Here is a 25,476-nt window from a genome sequence, read left to right on the forward strand (position 1 = left end):
TACTGCTTCTCTTAGTTTGGACGGTATAACACTCCTATTTCCTCGCACCAAACATTCATCTATGATCGCTAACTCCTTCTGTACATATTTATAGGTCTCGTATTGTTGAGTCTGCTATTTCGGAGTCGCTACGGTTTGCATTTGGTTTATTTCTGTTTCATCTTGGTCGTCTATTTCAGTGAGCGGTAGTCGGCATTCATATTGGATGCTCCGTTGAGAAGAAGTCTTATATCCATTTCGCTTGGAAAATTAACATGGGTATCCGAAGATGAAAATTCTGTTGTAGCTGTTTTATTTCATGATTTTTGGATGTGATATCATGTAAGATTTTGGGTATTGTATTTAGTATATCTCTTCCCAATATGGATGTGCGGTTGTCATTTGTTACAAGTATTTTACTGGTGTATGTGCCTGTTGTATACGTTGGCGAAGTTTATCCATTGCTAGTCCATGGTTACTATTATTGTTGCTTAGAATAACCTTAATTCTTGCATTGATAGCTCTGCCATGGATTTTGGAGCATAGGCCAATTTTATCTTTGTATACAAACAGTGACCACAAGAAGATAAGAATAATGCTAAAAGATTTTTATCTGTCTGGTTACGGTTGATGAGCATAAACCGTTTGAGATATTGATTGGTGGCTTCCTCCTGATCGTAGAGTATCGAAAGTATAGGGCAGGGGTAGATACTGTCCGTGTTTGGGGGTCCGGGATCGTCGATGATGGGAACCGGGGAACCGGATTTGGACATCATTTTTGTCATTCACAGATAAGTCGAGAAATTAATGAAACGCGTATGTATTTTGATTGGTAATTAAACAGTATAATATTATAAACAGCAAAAGAAAAAAAATCAAATATTTAATGATCACAATTCATTTTACGAGGTCTTTATATAAACCCCCTTTTCAATTTATAAACAGCAAAAGAAAAAAAATCAAATATTTAATGATCACAATTCATTTTTCGAGGTCTTTATATAAACCCCCTTTTCAATCAAACAATAATAAAATAAAAAGAATATTAATTTAATGTCCTGGCCCATCTCGAAAACTGGCTAGAACCAGTTTTGAGGATGAAATCAAAACAGGCTCGGTATACGTGAACAAAGAAAATATAAATGATAATATGAGAAAAACACATCACTTCTAAATGAACAAAGAAAACAAAAATATAAATGGTAATATAAAAAAAAACATATCACTAGAACAAAACATAATAATAATGATAAACTAGTTATTACACAACAATAATATACTAAAATTATTAGTGTTGTTAAAGTTACTTTTGAAACATAACTAGTTACAGTTACTAGTTACATTGGCAAAAATATAACTAGTTACAGTTAGTTATTAGTTACAGTTATTTTTTAAAATAACTAGTTACATTATAAGTTACTTTATACATCATTCATATAACGCATTTATTTACTGAACGAATTTATTTAATATAAAAAAATTATGATATATAAATTATAATCATTTGTTTAAAAAAAATTTACAATTTATTTATAACAAATTTCACAAATTTTTCATTTACGAATTATAATGAAAAATATATATATATAAAAACTAATAGTATATTAAAAATGAATTAAAAAATATGTATGTATAAAGAGATAAAAAATTATAATAAAATTTTAAAAAAAAGGTATAAATCACCCTAGAGAAAAGTGAATGCTTAAAAAATTGAACAGATTTCCCTGGAAATCTGCTAGCGAAGGTAAAATCCTTCGTTGGGGTCCCCTGAGATCTGCCTCATTTTTTTTCCTATAGTTTTATGAAATTAAGAGCATCACTTCCGAACATCTTTAAAAAAAAAAATTATTTATATAAAAAAATAAGTAAACCGAAAAAAATCGGATAATAGAATATTTATATTTACATAGAATAAAAATATCCTATATATTTGCATTGAAAAAAAAACATTTATTTTTCATAAAAATTTGAGTTTAATGTTTATTTTCTTTTAACAACAATTGGATTTCAAAATTTTTATATAGGAGACGCGCTTGTTTCTCTCCAAAAATGAGCTTTCTTAGACTGAATAAAAGCTCTACAGGAGCACTTGATGTAATAATGATATTATATTTAATAAAGAGTAATTTTAAATTTGGAAAATCGTCATATAAAGATAATGTGCTGTTATTGGATTTAATAATTTCAATATTCATCACTCAATAATATTTTGACGCTTTAAATCAAAAAATCCAACTACATCTAATGATGTTTGTTGCGAACATGAGCCATTTGTGTTAGATTCACCGCGGGGTATTAAAATATTTATTAAATTTAAAATTTCCATCTTTTTTGATCTATTCTTTTCTTGCCTTATCCAAGGCCAATCAGTTTTAAATAGTGGATGAAGAATAGCAGCAATTATGTTATCATTATCATAAAGATCATGAATTAATTTATAAACAATTATTTAATTTAAGTTACCTTTTTTTAAGTGTTATTGTTGGGGTATAATAACCTAGATACATATATTTTTCACCTTCTAGTATATCAATAGCTTTAGCTACTGGTTGCATAATCTAATTTTTTTAATTGTAAATTATTTATAAGACACTAATTTAAATAAATATTCTTTAATAAAATCAAGATCTTGTGATGTAAATCTACATAATTCTAATTCAACACATAATAAATCGAAATCCAAAGGCATTTCATTTATAAGTGATAATATTTTAGACAAAGATATATAAAAAGAACCCCATCTTGTTACAATGGGATATGGTAGCTGAGAATGTAATCTCTTTTTAATTTGCTCAGCTGATGGCCCAGATTTGTTTTATGTATTCCACAAACGTTGACATTTAGATATAGCAACCTTATACACTTTCCTATAATCCTCATTGTTTAAAAGTATTTTATTGGCATCTTGTGTTGCCACTAAGTTTAATGTGTGACAGGAACCTCTTCGATGCCTGGGAAGGTAGTCAAAATCATTTATATTATAATTGGTTAGCCCAGAGGAAGACATTATATCTTCTATTGAAATGTATTTAATATCTGAATCATTATCTTCCTTTATTTAGATTTATATGTTATATTTGAATGTTTATATATATATTAAAAGGTTACGCTATTTGAATTATATATTATTATAACTTTCTTACATTTAATAATATCTTATGGAGGTCAATGTAATTGCATATTAGTAGAAGTTAAATGACATAATTATAAAAGACTATATATAGGAAACAATTTTATAATAAAGAACCTATTGTTTTGACTATAAAAAATGGCGACGAGTTAAAAAAAAAATCCAAGTCGCGCGATTTTCGGTCAAGTTTAATAATATATAGAATTATAAAAAAAAATTCTGTTTATAAATTTTTTTTTTAGAAATTATGGATAAAATTATTCTCCAGGGCTTTAAAAAGGAAGATTGTTCTATCGAGGACTACTTTGATTATATCAAATATATACTAAATGTGAAAAATATTCCTCAAACTGACGCCACTTTAAAAAAATTATTCATAGCTTATGGAGGGATAAACATTATAACTGATATCAAAAAATTACTCTATCCTAGGAATATAGAGGAGGTAGGATGGATTGACATATATAAAATAGCAAAACAACTATATAAAGATGAAATAATTATTTTGGCATCAAGAATTGACTTCATTAGATTAAGTCGCGGGGCTACTGAATCCGTAATGAGCTATTTAAAAAATATAAAGGAGCTAGCCCGAAGATGCGAATTTGAAGACAATGTAGAACTGAGAATTCGAGATCAATTAATCGCCGGACTAAAAATGTCACAACTGGATAAAGAACTACGATTAAGACATCCAGATACTAAAGACGAAGACCAACCGTTAAGCTTAAACAAAGTGGTAGAATTGGGTTTAGCGAAGAAATAAATAATACTGCTAAAATGGTATATAAAATCAAAGAGCTGAATAAACATGATATTAATAATCGGATAAATCAACATGATAAAAATAATCGGCAGTATAATAATAATGATAAACGGCACTATCAAAAGGATAATAAAGCATATGTAAAAAGAGAACTAGTGCCCGGGTGTAATAACTACCATACAAATAATAATTGGAGAAAACCATGCTATTTCTGTAATCGGTTTCATGCTATTAGAAATTGTCCCGCCTACGGAAAATTGTGCAGCAAATGTAGGAAACCAAACCACTTCGCCGTATGTTGTAAAGCTAAAGAAAAGATTTACGGAACAAATTACAATAATAAAGAATACGATTCGGATGTCTCAATAAGAAAAATATACAAATATGGGCAACATCCAACAATTGAGGTATTAATAAACAACCAAAAAATTAAAATGGAATATGATACTGGCTCGGCAGTAACCATTATTAATGAAATAATATGGAATAAAATCGGAAGGCCAAAACTAAGAAGAACTAAAGCACCAAATACATATGGAAATAATAGAATAAAAATTATGGGTGAAGATGATGTAAAAGTACAATTAAATAATAACATAAAATGGCTTCCATTATTAGTCACACACTATTTGGATTTCCATGCATTATCGAATTTGACTTATCGTTACCAAAAAATGTAAAAATCAATATGATCAACAATAGATATAAATACAATGATAATGGTAACGTAAATATTGACAAACTATATAAAGAATTTGCTACGGTGTTTGATAATAAATTAGGATTAATTAAAAATGTCGAATCAGTAAAACCACAATTGGAAGAAAATACAAAACCAATTGCACTGCCAGCTAGAAGTGTACCGTTGCCTTTAAAAGTAGAAATGGAAAATGAACTGAAACGTTTGGAAGAAAATAATATAATCAAGAAAATAGATCCATCAACAACAAGAGTAACCTGAAGTACTCCAATGGTAGTGGTACGTAAAACTTCAAGTGAACTACGATTATGTGGAGATTTCAAAGTAACATTAAATAAATTTCTACTAAAAGACTATCACATTCTACCAACGTTTGAAGAATTGATAGCAAAAATAGTGAATGGAAATAAATATACAACATTAGATCTCAAAGATGCATACCAACAAATGAGCATCGACGATGAACTGCAAGAATTATTAACAATGGTAACACCAAATGCATACTACTTCTATTTACGATAACCTATTGGTATAGCTACAGCACCAATAATATTTCAACGATATATGGACGATTTACTGGCTGATTGTAAAGATACAGCAGTTTATTTAGATGATGTTATAATCACAGGAAAAAATGATACTGAACATATCGAGAATTTAAAACAAGTCCTTAAAAAATTACAAAATGCGGGATTAAAAGTCAAACAAGCAAAATAAATTTTATGAAAGAAAAAGTATCATATTTAGGATACATAATAGATCAAAATGGAATACACCCTGATAAAAATAAAATAATAGCAATACAAAAATATCCAACGCCAAAAGATAGACATGACATAAAATCATTTTTAGGTATATTAAACTATTATACACGGTTCATACCAAACTTACATGGAATCATAGCCGAATTACATAATAAAACCAGTAAAAATGTTAAATGGAATTGGACTAAAAAAGATGACGCGTTATTTGAAAAAGCAAAAGGAATAGTAACAGAACAATACTATACAATTTTATAAACCGGATCTTGAGTTAACACTAGAAACAGATGCATCAAACCAAGGATTTGGAGCTGTACTCTTGAAAAATATGATAATGGTAACGAATACCCTATAGCTTACACCTCGAGAACTTTACAAAATGCTGAAAAGAATTATTCAACAATCGACAAAGAAGCCCCATAGTAAACGGCGTAGAAAAATTTCATAACTATTAAACCTTTAATAAAATATATGGGGATAACAGAGATTTAAACGCCTTAACAAACCAAAAATTGTTACGTTGGGCTTATAAATTATCTGCATATGATTATGAATAATGTATAAGAATGGCGCAAGTAATATAATTGAGTGAAATATATACGAAATCTTACTTATGACACATTAACTCTACCAAGAAAAGAACCTAGAGATGAAACTGCGAAAGATCCAATTTTAAGAAGAGTAAAAATATTATTAAATGGTACAAATATACAAAATCAAGCACCAGAATTACAAGCTTTTAGAACAAGAATAGATGAAATAGAAAATGATGACGGTATCCTATTTTGGAATGGTCGCTTAATAATTCCATATTCACTACAAAAAACGAGTTTTACAGATATTACATACAGGCTATCCCGGTATTACATCGATGAAATCCATTACTAGACATTATATATGGTGGGAAAAATTAGATAAAGATGTCGAAAAATTAGCCAACCGGTGTATTGGGTGTCAAAAACATCGCAGAGATATACCAGAAGTTGCCGTATACGCATGGAATCCGCCAGCACCACCCTGGGAAAGGGTACATTTAGATTTTGCCAGACCACTAGACGGATTTTATTGGCTGGTAGGAATCGATGCATATTCAAAATAGATAGAGATCGATAGAATCAAAGATACCACAAGTAAAAATTTAATAAATAGATTAGAAAAATGGCTTACACGATATGGTGTTCCACGTCAAATTGTCACAGACAATGGTCCACAATTCATTTCAAATGAATTTTACAAATGGTGCAAAAATAAGAATATACAACACATAAAAACTACATCATACCATCCGAGAAGTAACGAATTAGTTGAAAGATGCATACAAACTATAAAAAATCGGTATTTTGCTAATAGAGAACACAAGTGATGGGGAAAAATGCCTTAATAAAGTATTAGTTACATATAGAAATTCCGAACATTCCTCAACAGGCCGAATACCTGCCAAACTATTTATGGGGAGAAGACTAAATACTTTATTAGACTGGGTGAAACCATCAATTACTGAAAAATTAGAAACCTCTGTAGTAAAACACGACCAGTTAAACAAAGGCATACATAGAGATTTTGGAAAAAACGAATTAGTTTGGATAAAAAATCTACTTGAAAAAGGAGGTTAATGATGCTTACTACCAAATGAATGTATGGAAATATTTTAAATACCAATCTAATTTGCTAAATACCGACCAAAATTTATTAAAATGTAATAAGACCCTTATTATTTAATATATTAATACGGAATCACGTGGTCGAGTCCGGCCTTCTATATATCATCCCCCCAAGAATGGAACCACCAAGTTAGAATAAGAAAAAAAACATGATCATTCCCGGGATTCGAACCCGGGAGTAGTGTTTGCAACGGTCCAGTCCAGTCCGGTCTTATTAGACTTTTCGGTCCTATGGGACGGTCCCGTCCAACAACACGGTCCGGTCCGGTCCGACCGAAGACCGATTAAAGAATATAAAAGTTTACTATAAATTGCTTTATAGTTAATGTGTATGTACATGAACATATAAAATATGATTATTTAATGCCTAACACTATATAATATCTAATTCATCGTTTACTTTTTATATTCTTCCGTTTCATTAAATTCAATATTCATAGTTTACTTTTTATATTCTTCTTTGATTAGGAATTTGTGTATAATATAATAAAAATGAATTGATGATATAATTGAAATATTAATAGGGTAATTTAACTATTCATTTTTAATAAATTTAAATGCAGAATAAAACTTTTGTAGCTTTATAAAAAAATTTTTTTTAGGTGGGACCGGACCGCCTGGACCGGACCGGACCGACGGTCCGGTCTCATTTGACTTAACGGTCCATCGGTCCGGTCCCATTTTAGAAAAAAAAGACCGGACCGTTGCAAACACTACCCGGGAGCATAGGATAAGTAAGCCAAGCTCTTGCCTACTAGGCCATAGAGGCTTTCCAAAAATCACGATTTTTCAAATATATATTATAAATATATTTGGTAGTGCCTATCCAAATGAAAAATGAACAAAATTCAAATTTGATAGATGGTACCTTAAGGTACCAAGCATCATTAACCAAAAAGGATGGCATGAAGGAAAAATAATAAATCAACAAGCAAAATTCTCGTATAACGTAGAAGAAAAAGATAAAATAGTACGAAAACACGCAGATCAACTACGAATAAGGGAAGAACCAGACGAAACCAAATCAATAATACCAATTGAACCAAGTCAAAAAGGAAGGCAACCGCGTTATCCAACAAGGGAACGAAAGCCAACAAAAAGATTAATAGATGAACTTGAACTTGGTAATAAAAAGATTGAAAGACGATCTTAACTTGGTGGGAAAGAAGATATGTTATAATTTTACATCGGCATTTATTAGGGAGTTGAAGTTCATGCAATGATGAGGCTGAACTAGACCGCGCCCAAGTCTATATCCTAAGGTTACTCTCAAAAGTTCCTTAGTTAAGAGATTCCCCATAATTTTATTCGGCAAGGCTTACAGCCATTCATGGCCTCCAATTTTATAAGATGAAATTTAAAAGAAAAATTTTTTCCAGGAAAGATTTAAAAAGTGTTTCCAAAATCTCTGAAATATTTCAAAAGAAAAAACGAGGAAGAGAGGAATAAATGTAGATTTTTCCTAATAATATACAGGCATTTGCTAATAATATAAAGGCTTTGGTGAGCTGGGAGAAATGACATGATGATACCTAGACTGACGATAAATTCACACTAATATAATTTAAGGCGTCGTTGGATGCAAATCAGATGGAGACCACATGACACGCCTTTTTAGTAACCTATATAGGATCCAGAATACTTTAAATTATTTGAATTTTGTCTGCTAAATACATATTTCTTGTGAGAATAGCCATGAAATAATTAAGAGGTAGGATATTATTTTACTTAGCTTACATTAAATTTTTTTATATGTTATACGTAACCAAAACGATATCATTATGACGACATCAGCTGTTTTTCATTGATGTACACTTAAAATGAATGCATCGTCAGTCCCGATATCATTATATGTCATTGGCTGGGAGATATATTTAAAAATTTTCCATGTTAAAAAAATTGTCAAAAATTTTGGATAAACTCGGATGAATGTTTGATAAGGGTGATCCAATGGGGAAAAATTATTAAGGTCTACGATTTTGCAGCCCGCTATCTATATGGAATGTTATCAAGGAAGGAGATTTCCGATTTCGGCTTGTTAAGAGTTAATCTTATATTTTATTAATTTGTTTCGAGGAAACTTAAAATTTCTATTATTTTTGAAAGGGAACCACAAATAGCTACATCAAGTTACCATATGTTTAAAAAAATTTCAATCAAGAACTTGAGGAAAATTATGGCATGGGAACGGTGATTCAGAGAACGTTCTGCATAAAATATAAATTTTTTTAATTAATATAAGAAAATAGATATTATATAAAAGTATTAAATCTCACTGAAACCACTTTTCGACAATCAAATTCATCACCTTAGTATAAATGATAATATTTTAAATAGTTGTATTAAAAATAATGAATAAAATTTGCACAATAAAATTAGATATTTTTTAGGAACAGGTTCAGAAAGGGAACGCAATGTCCTTGTTCCAGATCCCTGATTTTAAAATTTTTTGATCATATTCTAGTGTAAAACCATTTTATGTCAGGTAGTAATACTAAGGGCTGTGTTCCAAAAAACCCTATTTTAGGACGGGACGCGTTTCAGGTACATCTCAGACTAAACTGCGTTCCCACCTACAATATAACCAAACTTTTATAATATTCTTGAACCGTTTTATAAATATCTTAATTTAAAATTATTTTTTGAAAATTTATGCTACTTTTCCTCAGAGATTTATGACTATTATTTCTTTATATTTTGTATCCTAAATCTTACCGAACCCCAACCTTAATGTTTAGAATCTGAATCATAACCAAACAATTTTTTTTACATATAACGATAAATATATTTAATTTTATCATAAACTTAATTGATACTGCAAAGCCTAATTAATTAACAAAATATTTGTGTGGTTGATTTGATTCGACACCATCTGATTCATTACTTTCTATGAATCTTTTGAATTCTTTTAGGAATCGTCTTTAAGTTATGAAAGATAGTGATTTGTTTTTCAATTTTTTTAAACTTTAAATGATATCCAGCAGTTTTCAATTTTTTTTTATAATCACATTGTAAAAATTTATTTTTCAAAATCCAATCGGTGGGCTAATCTAGAAGTTTGCTTTTTGCTATGATCGATAACCAATATTTATTGAAAATCGATTTAATTTAAGAATAAATTTAATTATTTTTACACGAATAAATTACAAATAAAATGTATGAAAGTGTGTTGTCATCTATTATTGCTTAGCTATTGATAAAGTGACAGGGAATGCTCTTAGATGTGAAATAAATCCTATAAAACAGGTAGGTTTTTTTAGTTTCATGTTTAAAAAGTGGAAATAACATGTAGGCTTCCTATGGGGCAGGCCCTAGATAGTCAAATGGCCCATTTTTTACCCTATTAAGATTATAGCCAAAATAATATTATGTATGCCTCGAAATTTGGCAAATAGAGGTCCAAACCTTTCTATGAGTAAAATCTCCAGATCTACAGTATTATTTCAGCTAAAATCTGAATCGGGGCCGTTCAACAACATTAACCTAGACCATACTAAAATATAAAGAGATACATATAAAAGCAAGGAATCTCAAGTTAGAGGTAAATTCCCAGAATATAGTACGTATGATACCGGATTTAAACCTAAGATGGATATAATTTTTTTCTAAAACTAAATGTTGTAGTTGTGGTAATATTCAAATTTATAGATTAAGAAAAACGAAAGATAGGCAAATTACTTTTAAACAAAATTACGAAGCCGAAAGATATTCAAATCTACTCAAGGAAAAAGACAAATTGAGACTATGTAAATGTTGATTAAAGAAAAAGGATATATAATAGAGAAATTATGATGCAAAAAATGATTTAAATTTTACTTTTATTTTTCTATTATTATTTTGATTATGTTTGTCACTTTTTATTTGATTATAGTTATTTATTTAATAAAGATTAATAATCAGAATTTAGTATATATAATTTTTATTTCTATTTGATTAGATTCTGATTCCCAATATCAAAACTCTCAATTGTGACAATGGTGTTGGAGAGAGGAGGCGACAGAGCAATTACTTTCAGTCTAATGCAAATCAATACATACGGTGGGACAAGAAGAAGTGTCAAACTGTATTCTAATACAAAAAAAAAATTCCAGAAGAACGTAAGAAAAATAGGTAAATAAAAGTAGGAAAAGTATTTAGAGAAGTAGATGGGTCTGAACTTCATTGAGGGTAAAGGGGTTGTAGAATTTAATATAAATATATAATTATTTAGCATATTTTGACTATATTATTATTTTAAGATCTAATTTAGAGGAAAAAGTGAGCAAATATTGCGAAGTTAAGAAATTGATTATGTAAGGAAGAATTAGATTAGAGGCGATAACCTTAAGAAGGAGTGGTCATATGAAATATTCAGAAGTTATAAAGGGTTAAATAGATTATTTTAGGTAGAGGTATTAGATGCGATTACCCGAAACCTTTAGACAAAGATCAATGAGAATAAAGATATCTTAAGACAAAGGCGATATCCTGGCAGGTGCCAACCGTCGTAAAAGACCCGAAAGTCTAAAAGATCTATACGGTTTAGATGCCAAGAACTAATCAATAATAAGAGGACGTTCAAAAAACAAGCGACTAGATAGAATGAATGGTCAAGACGTTCGTGCTGCAATCGTTAGTCGCTCACCAATATAGCCAAGTCTAAGATATGAAAGTCGACGATCATAGAAATAGGAATTCGTGGAAACAATCGTTAATCGCAGACAAATTATCGTCAATCGTTTACCGTCATTAGTTACCAGAAACCGTTAGAAGCAAGCAAAGATTAGGATAATTTACCAAAGGGATTAAAACTAAATATAACTAAAAGAGACTAGAAGAATTAATCGTGAATCATAATAACAGGCGTGAATCGAGTTCGTCAATTGCCTATAGAGATTAACAAGAAAAAAGAAATAAATCTAGATGCAAATTGAGACTATGTAAATGTCGATTAAAGAAAAAGGATATATAATGGAGAAATTATGATGCGAAAAATGATTATTTTTTGTTTAACTTAGATTTTACTTTTATTTTTCTTATATTAATTTTATTTTTTTTTTATTTTGATTATGTTTGTCACTTTGTATTTGATTATAGTTATTTATTTAATAAAGATTAATAATCAGATTTTAGTATATATAATTTTTATTTTTTTTAGGTTCCAACTTTTCTCAATATGACAACTAACGATTGTGACACTAACCATAAACGCTTAATAAAAGAGATAGAGTGGAAAGATGAGCTAGGGTTAATATTATATTAAAAAATAATTAATAAAATTTTATTGGCACATAGCTATATTGATGTGTTTACCTGATCTAAAGGTTTTTTATTTTACAATATAAGTGGCGGACATATGGGTGCAATTTCTAAGTTTAAATCGCCTTCTTGGAAAAAATAAAATATTATTTATAATTTGTAAATTTTTTAAAGATTTCCATTCCTTCGACTTTGAATAAATATACATACCTTTTGTGTTAGGTTAGCCCAAGTCTTATTTATTTTACTAGATAATTACTCAAATATAAAATAAATTAAAGAGTTATTATATTATAATTATGAATAATTCTTACCATTAAAGTGGTAGAAGAATGTAATTAATCGAATAAAATGAGGTAAAGAAAGGTGACAATAAATATGAACATTGGACATTCACTAGATTATTATATAATGGGAAAAATAAAATTATGATAGTTATAAATTGGGTATTAAATAGATGAATTTATCCATTAGACCTTCATCCCTATCTAATATATATTACTCTACTAACTCCGTAATCCGCATAATAAATAAAATAACAATTCAAGTATAATTCTAACTTTTAAAATGTATAATTAAAAATCAAGGTAAATTTATTTGTAAATATTATGACTAATTTTATTCACAATAAATTTGTCTAATTAATATTTTTAATTCATCGGTATTTATAAATAATTAAATAAATACTCTACCCAAATTCAGATTTTAAAAATAATTTTATCATGAAATGCATGAAAAATTTATAAATATAGATGTTTTTCGCAGACTGTTATTGGCTAGGTAGAACAACAGCCTTTTCATTTATATAATTGTTGCCATCGCTCCAGCAATTATTTTGGCAAGTGTACACCAACACTGAGAAAAAATCTAAACAATATTCATCTATTAAAAAATAAGAGTAAATCAAAAATGTCATTTAAATTTGAATAATAATTAAATATTTTTAAAGAGAGTTTAATTACATAATTGTAGATTTAATAAAATCTAACAATTAAAATTTTCTGTTTGTTATATATGGAGTTGGGCAGCATCGCGATCTAAGATACAAGATTAACTTTAAATTATGAAATTTTTAATATATTTATATCTGTATCGATATTTTTAACATGATTTTTTTAATGGATTCTTAAATTAATTTTGTTTTTTCCTATTATATATTTTAAAATTAATTATTATTTTTGACAAATTAACTTTATAATATGCAAATTTAATATTTTAATTTTATGAGTTCTTGTTCATATTTTATTTATATTAATTATTGTATTAAAATAATACTAATCTTATATTATAGGATGATTCATTTACGTTTAAATGTCCTAAATTTTTGAGCCCTTTGAAATATTTGTGAACCAGGGTTAGAGTTTATTTTGACTTCAGCTTTATAGGTTATCTTATTGTGTAGAAGGAATAGATTAAGATACTTTTATTTAATAAAAGTTTTAGATATTTATAAGATACTTGTATCAATATATGAGATATTTTTACAAAAAATCTATATCTAGTTAGTGCCAGCCCAACTCTGAGTATACGAATTTTAAAATACCATTTAAGGTGTTGAGGTTTTTGTTGTCCGTTTCGAGTCGCAAATAATTAAGAATTTGAGGCATTAGTTGTAATTCGAATACGCGTCTAGCTCCGCAAGATTGACAAGTAGAGAATGTTTTATCATTTTTAGCGGCCTCCATCAAACATTTGTTTATTTCGTTTTCGATTATGAGTGGTTCGCCATTCAGTGAATACCTTTAATGCCAATTTTTTTTAAAATATTTGTTATTCATATATAAGGATAAGACTTAATGATATATTACTAGCATCTATATTATATTCAAATATCCTCACTAGAATTAAAGTAGTGCGTTACCGTTAATCTGCAAAAAAAATATTTTTAAAAAAATAATTTATTTTTATATCAAGTTAAATTTAAAAAAAATAAATTTCTTTAAAAATACTTATTAATAAACATATTTTATAAATAAGTATTATTTAATCATATTTTTTTTTTACATCTTCGCGTTCTTATTATTGAAGAGATGAAGAAATTACTGAAAATGAGCTATGGAAATTGAAGAAATAGTAGGTCACGATATTCTAAAATGAACCCGTTAAAAGTCCAATTTTAAAATGAATTCAAATAAAACTAAATGTTCCCTATCTGACTAAAAATTGTAATTAATTAATGTCCTTTGTAATAAAAGTAGATATATATCTTTTTAAATTAGTATGAATATAAAAATAAGGATGTTATTATTTTAAAAAATTATATTTTCTACTTAAAAATGATCGAGACGAAAAAGTTAGGAAGAGGACGGAGATAAGTATCCGGTTTAAAATTAGCGTTTTTGAGATGCGTCCCCTCCAAAAAATAAAAGAAGGGATATGAGAGTCGGGCGTTTGATCAACACTTATAAATTTTGAGTCAAATAATTTTTCTTATTGTGATCAAAAATCTCTTAATATTGATGTCAGGACAATAGTATTTACCTTGGACAATATGTGCCTCAAGAACGAATAAAGAGAAGGAACATTTCAATTGAAAAAATAGTTTTTTAAATTTCATAATATATTTTATTTATTATTGCGTACATCATATTTGAATACAAAACCATAAAAAAGGGGGTTTCAAATGCTAAGGTAAAGTGCAAATGCTTAGGTAAAAATTTTTATATATTCTATTAATTGGAGTAAGATTCATTTTCTTATGATATGTATAACTTATAAAAATTATATTATTAGATATAATCAATAAAAAAATGAATAGATATTAATAGTTGTATTTCCTTTTATCTCATAATAAATAGTATAATTACATTTTAAATTTCATTAATATTAAATCCGCAAGTTGGCGTATTATTATTTAAAAAGGTGTTTGACGTGTTTCACATGTTTGACTAAACTGCAAATGCCAAGGTAAATTACAAATGCTTTGGGTAAATTTGACATAGTCTCTATTAATTGGAGTGAGTTCATTTTCTTATGATATGAATAACTTATAAAAATTATATTATTAGATAAAATCAATATAAATGAATAGATATTAATAGTTGTATTTTCTTTTATCACATAATAAATAGTTTAAATCTATTAATATTTATCTAAAAAAAGTATTATAATAACATTTTAAATTACAATAATATAAAATCCGCCAGTTGGCGTATTATTATTTAATTTTTTTCCATGAAATAATAAAATCCCAACTTGCGGATTTAATATTAATGAAATTTAAAATGTAATTATAATTATTTTTAATTTAATTATACTAAAGGATTTAAACTCTTTATTATGAGATAAAAGGAAATACAACTATTAATGTCTATTCATTTATTATTGAATATATCTAAGAATATTATTTTTTATAAGTTATTTATAGAATAAGAAAATGAACCTCGCTCTAATTAAGAGAGAATATAACAAAAAAATTTCTAAGCATTTGCAGTTTACCTTAGCATTTGTAGTTTAGTCAAACCGTAAAAAAAGGTATAAATTTTAATATAAATTTTTTATATTTAATACACATATAATTTATTTATTTCTATAGTTAATTTTGTTAAAATTAAAAGAGCGCTATATCAATATAAAAATTCTAAAATACATAGTTTACAACTTTAGAATAGTTGCATTTTTCCATTTTATAAATTATGTCATTTCTCTTGTACAAATTTTTAAGGAACATGAAGTTAAAAATAAAAGAAATGTTTTATTTATATATATTGTTATATTCATTAATTTAAATTTTAAGGTATATGTAACCAGATACATGATGCGCACAAATGCAATATGAATTTGGGCTTTTTTGATTATTTTTTTATATTATCAAATGTTTTTTATTTGCTATCTATAGTGGTACTGTATTCCAGAAGATAGTTCTGATTCTAACCTTAGTATTTCATCAGATGAGGAAATTCTTGATTCAAGATCAGCAGATGTTGATTCTAGCGGAAATGCGGTATTTCTTGGTACCACTACTTTTCAATTTTAAATTGTGTTTTGATAATTGGTTAGGTGGTATAGAACTGCAAGTAATATTTGCCCAAAAGGGAGTATTGCTACAGCGAGAGCTAATAGAATTTATAATTGCCAGTTTCCAACTGAAAAAGAATTCTAAAAGATGGAGCTTGGATTCACATACACCTCATAAATCTTGATTAATGTATAGGCGAGATTTTATAGCTTTAAAGGTACCGGTAAAAGAACAGATGCCATTATTAATATTTAAAATTTCAAAGCAGATACTCTATATATGTAACAAAAATATGAACGCTAGCGTAAAAAAACGAATATAAATTGACATCAAATATAAAGAAAAATCTAGCAAGGTGCTGACAAGTCTTATTATGCAGAAAAATAAGACAGGATTTAATAGCACATTGGCCAAAATTTAGTAAAGTCAATAAAATAGGCCTAGTCCTACATGACCCGAAAAATATTAAAGTTGCATTTCCTTTCAATTTAAATTTAAAAACAAAGTCATTTTTAAACACGTTTTTTCAAGCGAGAAAAAACAAATATAGCGTAATAGAGATATCGACCCTCTAGTTCGTATTTTTTTTTATAGGTGTTTTGTCGTATTTCCAATTGATTCCCAAAATTTCCAATAGATCAACAAATATCAAAGCTTATAAATTTAGAAATTAAAGTATATATTATTTAATTTACATATAATAATTTATATTTTTAAGAAAATTAAACATAATAATGTATATTTTATGGAGGATGTGATTATGTGTTCCATAAATCTGGAAAGAAAGCAATCTATTACATCTGTAGAAGAAAATGTGGAGGAAGAGCTAAACTTATGTTACTCAATTTAGCATCACCATAAAACATTTATAAACTTGCAAACCAATCCAAAGTAAATAATTTTGATAATATTTAATCTTAAATTATATCCTTAATTACTGAATTAATGCTTGTGTATTTATATTATAGTAACAAATGTATGTACTGCAGAATGCCAAAGTATATATCAAATTAATATTTACAATAATTTTTCAAAGCTATTAATCTACAAGATCCAGTTTTGGATAACACAAATAGGCCAGTTTTGGATAACACAAATAGGCCAGTTTTGGATAACACAAATAGTCCAAGTAAATTTTAATTATACTGGTATAACTATTTTTTAACAAAGTTATGAACCAAGAGGTCTTGGGGGAAATAGATGCCCATAACAGATATACCATTAGTCCAAGTAAATAGTATCTTATGCATACTATTTTGTTTTATTAATATCAAGCTAGTTTGATTTTTTTAACGATTAAATGCGTCGTTACGATTGAAGTGAACAAGTTCCCTTTTAATAATTATATTATGCAATAATTGTGAATTTACATCTAATATGGCAGATATGTTGTTATAGAAATATTTTTAACAATTTTCATAAATTGTATTTAATTTCATATTTTTATTGAAATATTATAAAAAATTACATAAAAACTAGCGCTGTAAATGTTACCTCAAAAAAGAAACGCGTTAATCGCTCGTTACATCTAAAGGAACGCGTTACCATTACTCTTTTTGTGTAAAAAGGAACGCGCGTTACAGCTATTCAAAAATGTAATGGGCCAATCATTACTTATTAAAAAATAATCTGTACGTGTGTTGTTTTTTAAAGGAATCAAGTCTGCCTTTTCTTTGTCAAGATCTTTTCTCAAACAGGAAATAAGTTCAAACTTCCTACCTTCGCTAACATATATTTTTACGAGGGTAAAGATTTAAATAGCGGGTGAATTATTACTGATAATACATATTTAATTGAAACAAAATATTATCAAAATATAAAGTGTGAACAATACTTCAACTGTATAACTTTTATCTTCGTCTTGCAGAATTACATTACTAAGTGTATTACAAAATGAAATTATTTAAAGCTATTTTTTTAATATTATTATAGCTATCGAGGGAGTGAGATTTCCCAAATGCATTTTTCTCTTTCTAAAATCGAAAGAACCGTAGAGGGTCCATAACCTATAAACTCTTATATAGCCATACAATATTCATCAATGAACTACTTGTCATCTGAAAATCTCTGTAATTTGGATTTATCACAAGATATGTCAAATTTATGTCAATTCTCCTTAATAAGACTATATTAATTTCAAGGAGTTGTAGAAAGAGTTCCATCTTATTATAGCCAGTTTAAACAGTCATCCAATCTTTTCCTTAAGAGTGGCTGCATTCTAAATGGATTGATTGCTCAAAGGTTTCAGGATTAACTTCAGTTTAGTTATACGGATATTGAAGGATTTTTTTAGGAAGTATTAAACAATGAAGATGATAGCAACTGACGGTGGAATGGCATTTACCAGTTAGCGTTTAAAGCGTTTTGTGAGATGCATGTAACATGTTGTTACGGCTCCAAACCATCCCAGCTCCAAGGGTCAAGCCTAAGAATGGTTGCAGTGGTGAAATCGTGGATTTGGGTATATCAATTATTCTCTAATAATAGTAGGAATGAAAAAGAGATGTCGAACGTTGTATTTCGAATTGATAATTATTTTTTCATCCTTTCAATCATATTTGAATTTTCCTTGAATATAAAAATGTACACTTGTTGACCTATGCGAAATTTATTTTTTTTCACCATGCATCCGCCCTTTTCATTTCCTGTTCTCTTTAACAAATCCAGCAATAACAAAGTCTTTCCTCACAAAAATCCTTCCTCCGGCGACACCTCTTTCCTACTATTATTATAGAATAATTGAGATAGCCATCTTTAACTGTCACCATACTATTCTTTTCATCCATGATTTCACCACTGCAACCATTCTCTGGGCTTGACCATTAAAAATGGGATGGTTTGGATCATGACAACATGTTTGATACCATGCATCTCACAAAAAGCTTTAAACGCTACACTTCTAAATGCCATTTAACCATCAGTTTCTATCATCTTCATTATTCTATACTTCCCAAAAATTCCTTCAATCTCCGTATAACTATAACTGAAATTAATCCTGAAACTTTTCAATTTGGAAAAAGCATCCACTATAAGATAATAGTTCTCCCATATAAAATCTAGATGTATCCGTTCACATGCCTGGATAGTCTCCTTCCAGCTATTACCCTTCCTCTTTCTTGACAAATTCAACCATACATTATACGTTTTATACTCTAAAACTTTACCTAAGCATAGAAACTATAAGAGACAATATTAATAAATTGAAAGATCCCAAAAAATCTACTTGCATTGGCCTTAAAAAGCGTTCAAGAGACAATATTCAGAATAAATGTAGTTTGCAACAAATTATCAAAGAAAAAAGAGGATTAAATTTTGTTCATTTGACTTTTAGTTTAATGATAAGCTAAGAAAAAAAATCTCTATTAACAGCTAACCAAAAGAAGAAACGATACTATTTCGCAAAAAAATATAAAGATTGGATTTTTATCGAATAGTCAAAAGTTGTTTTTTTATGAATCCAAGTTTATATTGAATTTGAGGGTATTTGCAATTTTGTAAGAAAGGCAAAACATTCCATCATGAAAAATTAAATTTAATTGGGATATGAGTATCAGCACTGCCAATCATTGTTCAAAACAATGCCCAAAAGGTATCAGCCGTTATTAAGACTAAATGAGACGTCTCTAAATTTTGACCCATATTAATGAGCGCTATATCTATGAATCAAGAAGATGATTTTGTTTATGCCATCTTGACCCTTTTTTAAAAAGATTCTTGTTTATATGTGCAATTATATGTATATTTAATGTTATAATTAAAAAAAATATATATTTTGTCCTTTCTTAACCCGTTACTGGTTAACGGTGCATATATGCACCACCTCCTATATACCTTATTTTAACATAGTAGTTTTTTTTTTAAAAATAATAAAAAAGATTTTTATATAGTTCAGACATTGTACTTCAAAACTGGAAAAGAAAAATATGAAAAAAATATTTTTTTATGCCCCTAAGAAACCCTCAAACTTTGCGAATTTATGAGGTCTAAAATGCAAAATTTTCTAAGTGATCTCACGAGCATATTATAAAATTATTTCGATGAAAACTAGTGTGTATATATTCTTTATAGATATATCAATATTTATCAATCATTTTTGAATTTTTAAATAATTAATATTTTAGTAGGTAACCACATAAAGTTGACTGGTGCATATATGCACCGTTAACCATCTAGCAGTATATATTATTTAAAAAAATTCAAACAAATGAAATTTAACATAATGAATTATAATTTTTTATATTATACTTAAAACCACTACCGTCACTAAGGGTGGGAAGGGGAGGGGTGGGTGGCTCGAGCCCCTTAAGAATTTTTAAAAAAAATTTTATACCCAAAAAAGACCTTTTGAAAATAATTTAAAAAAATTTTTTTCCCCTGAGATTAAATCGAATAATATATTGTTCCTATTATAATTTTTTATCCCGATCAAATTATATGAAATTATTAGGTTCATAAATATTCAAAAGTTTAAAATTATTTTTAGCCTCTTCCTTTCTGAAGATTTTATTTTATTTATATAAAATATTATGCACCTGTTTTGTCAATTCAATCAAAATTATCAAAATAATAGATGACTAATAAAAAAATCAAGATTCTACGAAAATAATTTGTCTAGATATTTAATTTTTAATAAATTTTTTTAATGAAACGTTTTCTAACAATTGAACAAGCGCTTGCTCAACTTTTTGAAGAGGAACCAATTGAAGAAAGAGATATGGTTATAATTCCGCCAAACCCCTCTGCAGTTAGTGATGAAGAAGATTTCGATGAAAATGACTTAACAAATGTCGGAGTTTTGCCTTCAGATACAGCTGGAGAATTGGAGATTCATAATTCAGTTGATGACGACCTTCCAGAACCATATTCTACAAGAAGCTATTCTCGAATTTCTCACAATTTAAAATGGAGAAAAACGGATGCAATATATTCTTCAAGCCCTTTCAATGGAGAAAAGGAAGATGTAATAAAACTTGAAAATGATTTACATGGTAAAAGTCCATCAGATATATTTTGTTTAATTTTCGACGAAGACTTATATTCCCTAATTGTAGAACAAAGTAATATTTATGCTAAACAAATATGCATAACCATCCAAGATATTCAGAGATTTATTGGAATTCTATTATTTACTGGATTTCATTCTCTCCCACAAGAAAGAATGTACTGGTCTTATGACAGCGATATTTCTATTCCAATAATCCGGGATACAATGACCCAATTACAATTTCGAAATTTGAAATATAATATCCATTTGGCAGACAATACTAAAATAGATATACATGATAGATTTTATAAAGTTAGGCCTTACATTAATATATTGAATAATAAATTTCAGCAATTCGGAATTTTTAAACATCATTTATCAATAGATGAACAGATGATACCATATCGAGGAAGACATTCTTGCAAAATGTTCATAAAAAGAAAACCAATTAGATTCGGATACAAGTCTTGGATATTGGCCTCTTCCGACGGTTACGTATTCTCATTTGATATATATCAAGGAAAAAGCGAAAATAAATATGAATATGGATTAGGTGGAAATGTAATCATAAAATTATTAAAGGCATTGCAAAAACCAAATTATCATAAAATATATTTTGATAATTTCTTTACATCATTTAAACTCTTGTCATACTTAAAACAAATGGGATATTTTGCAACTGGAACTGTGAGGGACAATAGAATAGAGCATTGCCCAGTTGAATCTATAAAGGTTGTAGCAAAAAAAGAAAGAGGATATTATGATTATAGGTTTGAAAAATTAAACGAAATATTTGTAGTTCGTTGGAATGATAATTCGGTGGTGACCGTTGCATCGACATGCCACACTATCTCTTTGCTTTCTAATGTTTCAAGGTATTCTAAGAAAATATCTTCTAAAATAAAAATTCCTCAGCCAAATATGGTAACTGCTTATAACAAACACATGGGTGGAGTTGATCTATGTGATAATCTAATATCTACATATAGAATAAAAATAAGAGGAAAAAAATGGTGGTGGCCAATATTCACCAATTTTATTGATGTAGCTTTGGTAAATTCATGGAAAATCTGGAAATTCGTGAATCGAGATGACAAGAAGAGTTTGCTTGCATTTAGACGAGAAGTTACTAACTACCTCCTTCGAACGCCAGTAAAAATTGAAAAAATTCAAGTACAGGTCACGCCAGCCAGTTTGCATTACAGTGTGAAAACCCTATTGATTCATCTGGACATTATTTATCCAAAATTATAGATGGAAAAAGACGAAGATGCAGATATTGCCATACGCACTCAAGATATATGTGCCAAACATGTCAAATCGCACTCCATATTAAATGTTTCAAGGATTTTCATAATATATAAACATTTTCTCGTTTTTATTATAAATTACAAAAAAAGAATAAAGATATTTGTTGTTTTTTTGATCTTATAGTATTTTATATAATTTTTATCTTTTTTAACCTCTTAATGGTTAACGGTGCATATATGCACCAGGCTAGATTTTCTATTTAGGATTATTTTTTTTGGCTGATTTTTTTAGAATATCATATTTGAGCATTAATCAATATAATTTGAAAAAATTGAGCATTTTTATCCACTAGAAAAATCTTGACCATTAATGGGTTAATAAAGCGTTTTATATTGAATTGCATAAAAATAAAAACTGTATTTTGGATTTTGGGTAGTATATTTCAAAAGGGAAATATGTTTGAAATATAAAAATAAAGTGGAGAAAATCAAAAATACCTTATTAAAATTTTTGATAAGTGGAGACCTGCCCGAAAGCCAGGCAAATGGGGGTTTGGGGTCGAATCTCTCACAAAAAATTGTAACCCACCCCTGTATAAATCGTGGCTATGCCATTGCTTACTTCCTGAAAAATTAATTATTTACTCCCATAATTGTATCAATTTTATGTATTTTTTTCTACTATTTTCAAACTTTAAATTCCAAAATAAGGGACCTCACAAATTTTATTCTAGAGTTTTAAACTAATTATGGTTCTTTTCTGAGAACACAATTATAATATATATTTTTTTTATTTATATACTATTTTTATATGGTTTAATAAAATAAATTATAAACGAATTATCTTACATTATTAAATCTATAAATAATTTATTTATATAGAACATCATAACTTTGATTAAGTATTAGATATAAAAATTAATATTTTAATATGTTTATATTTAATAAAATTGATGGAAATAGTTAATATAGCTTAAAATTAAAATTCTTAATTTTGTTAAATCAATACCCATTAAAAAAAATGTTTATCTTTGCCTATTTTATTTATGTATTATTTTGTTAGAAATGATTTTCACCCAAAATCTATAAAAAATTACACTTGTTTAGTAGCTATTTTAGCATAAAATATTGACTGACCCTTCCAACTAAAATAAAATATCGATCAGTTATATTTGTATTAAAAAAATAGATATTATATATATACATATATCAACTTTTTAGTTTACAATCAGGTTTTTATTGATAAAATATCAATTTCAATATGATTTATTAATATTTATTTTTACAACAATTCATTTTCTAAATGAGTCTCATGAAGCATTAAGATTCTATGTACAAGGTAATATTACACTGAGATAATTTTTTATAAAAAATCAAGATTGTCAACCTTAATAGTCTGGATGAAATTTTAAAATGATGTGTCACATATATTCTATAATAATTATAAAAGTAACAAATAAAATATTTTAAAAATAAGTTATAAACAAATTGTCTTTTGATTAATATACTATTAATCTATTTTGGTAAAATTTGGGAGAAGATTATACTTATAATTTTATTAAAAATTTATATAAAACAAGAATAGATATTTGTTTTTATTTAAAATATTTATGCAATTTTCAATATCTATCTTTTGTATTTAATGGGTGTTAAAAAATTGAATATATCTTATGCTACTAACATATACACCAGCACATTTATATTGAAAGTTCAATTTAACTTGAAACTTGAGATATTACATTTATAGAAAATTATCATACCTTATACATTGATTTGGGAATTTTTGGATCTTTTTGCAAAATTTATGAAAACTTAGATCTTTATGTAAGGGAATTGTTTTTTCATATACTTCATTATTAGAAATATTCATGCTAGATATGAAAAAATGATAAATTAAAAGAATGTATATACTACTTTATTGAATTGTATAATTTTTCATTGTTATTTCCTTCATCAACTATGTCTAAATTACAATCATCTTCAGATATACTTTCAATATAATAAGATATAAATGATAATTTATTAGTATTAATGAATATGTTATTTGATTTTTGATTTGATTTATTTAATAATGTTCTATTCCAGTCTGATAATTCTTTTTGATCTTTATTCTCAAATAAATTAAAATCAAAATCTAATGGCATTTTATCCATTTGATTTTGAGGATCTGAAGCAATTATATTTGTATTTTTTAAATCCTCCCCATTCAATCCAGACATACCCCAATCATCTTCTAACTCTTGTTTTAAGAATTGTGAATTTTGAGATAAAATATTTTCTTTCACTTGGTGACTTTTCATGCCCCTATAAATCTTGATCCTGTTATTCAGGTCATTATCTATCTTAGCCTTGGATAAGCACTGTACATTGTTGCATAAAAAAATATATATTGTTCTTTGAAATATTTTATCTATAGGGCAAAAAAGTTGGCATACAAATATCATAATTCTTCCACATGTATTACAATATATTTTATTGATCTCTTCATTAATCCAATCCTCAAATATAATAATTATAATATAAAAAGAAATAATTTACTGGACATCCGCCAATTTTATTTGTAGTAAAATCTGTCCAGCATATTGGTTCAATTCTTTCTCCAATGAAACCAATGAGGACGGGAGAATTCGTGATTTCAAAATTAAATCTTGAGGCTGAAAACTTCATTTTGTCATTGAACGCATTGAACGTGATAACAGATGTTTAACAGTAACATACCTAAATTTAAGAAAAATAAAGTAATATCTGTTATAAGTCAAGGGAACTGTCATATAAATCATTATGAAATGAAACTGTCAAATATTAACTAAAGAAACATTTAAAAGGCTATGATTTTTTTTAACAGCATATTATTCAAAAGAGAGAGTATTGTTATATATTACACATTTAGTCGAGGGTTATTTATTACATATAGATAGGCTTTGTAGTATCTACTTATATTTAAAAATTATTTTTCCTCCTTTTTTCATTCTTTTCTTTCGGCGCAGGTTCTCGAGCCCTCTAAAAAATTTGAATAGCCCCCTGAAGCAAAATTTTTTTTTAATGGTGA

The 25,476-nt window shown here is 27.6% G+C and overlaps 1 protein-coding gene across 1 annotated transcript; it reads right to left on the reverse strand.

The window, feature by feature from the left end:
• Positions 1 to 12,876: 12,876 nt before the first annotated feature.
• On the reverse strand, positions 12,877 to 25,160 carry LOC135928339 (programmed cell death protein 2-like). Its single transcript, XM_065464784.1, has 5 exons — positions 24,966 to 25,160; positions 24,342 to 24,925; positions 24,188 to 24,298; positions 13,779 to 13,975; positions 12,877 to 13,117 (listed from the first exon to the last, which is right to left on the reverse strand). Exons 1-5 carry the CDS (start codon positions 25,092 to 25,094, stop codon positions 13,005 to 13,007), a joined length of 1,134 nt encoding a protein of 377 aa, XP_065320856.1. The 5' UTR covers positions 25,095 to 25,160; the 3' UTR covers positions 12,877 to 13,004.
• Positions 25,161 to 25,476: the final 316 nt, after the last annotated feature.

The sequence above is a fragment of the Gordionus sp. m RMFG-2023 genome, chromosome 4 (genome assembly GCF_954871325.1).
Source record: "Gordionus sp. m RMFG-2023 chromosome 4, tfGorSpeb1-WG-v2, whole genome shotgun sequence".
NCBI lineage: Eukaryota > Metazoa > Nematomorpha > Gordioida > Chordodea > Parachordodidae > Gordionus > Gordionus sp. m RMFG-2023.

Excerpts from the sequence above, each read along its gene's own strand:
- LOC135928339 (XM_065464784.1), bottom strand. The coding sequence starts at position 25,094 with ATGAAGTTTTCAGCCTCAAGATTTAATTTTGAAATCACGAATTCTCCC. Across the intron at positions 24,299-24,341 it reads AAATTATACAATTCAATAAA|CATGAATATTTCTAATAATG; the intron begins GTAGTATATACA and ends TTTCATATCTAG. Across the intron at positions 13,118-13,778 it reads AAACCTCAACACCTTAAATG|ATGAATATTGTTTAGATTTT; the intron begins GTATTTTAAAAT and ends ATTTTTTAATAG.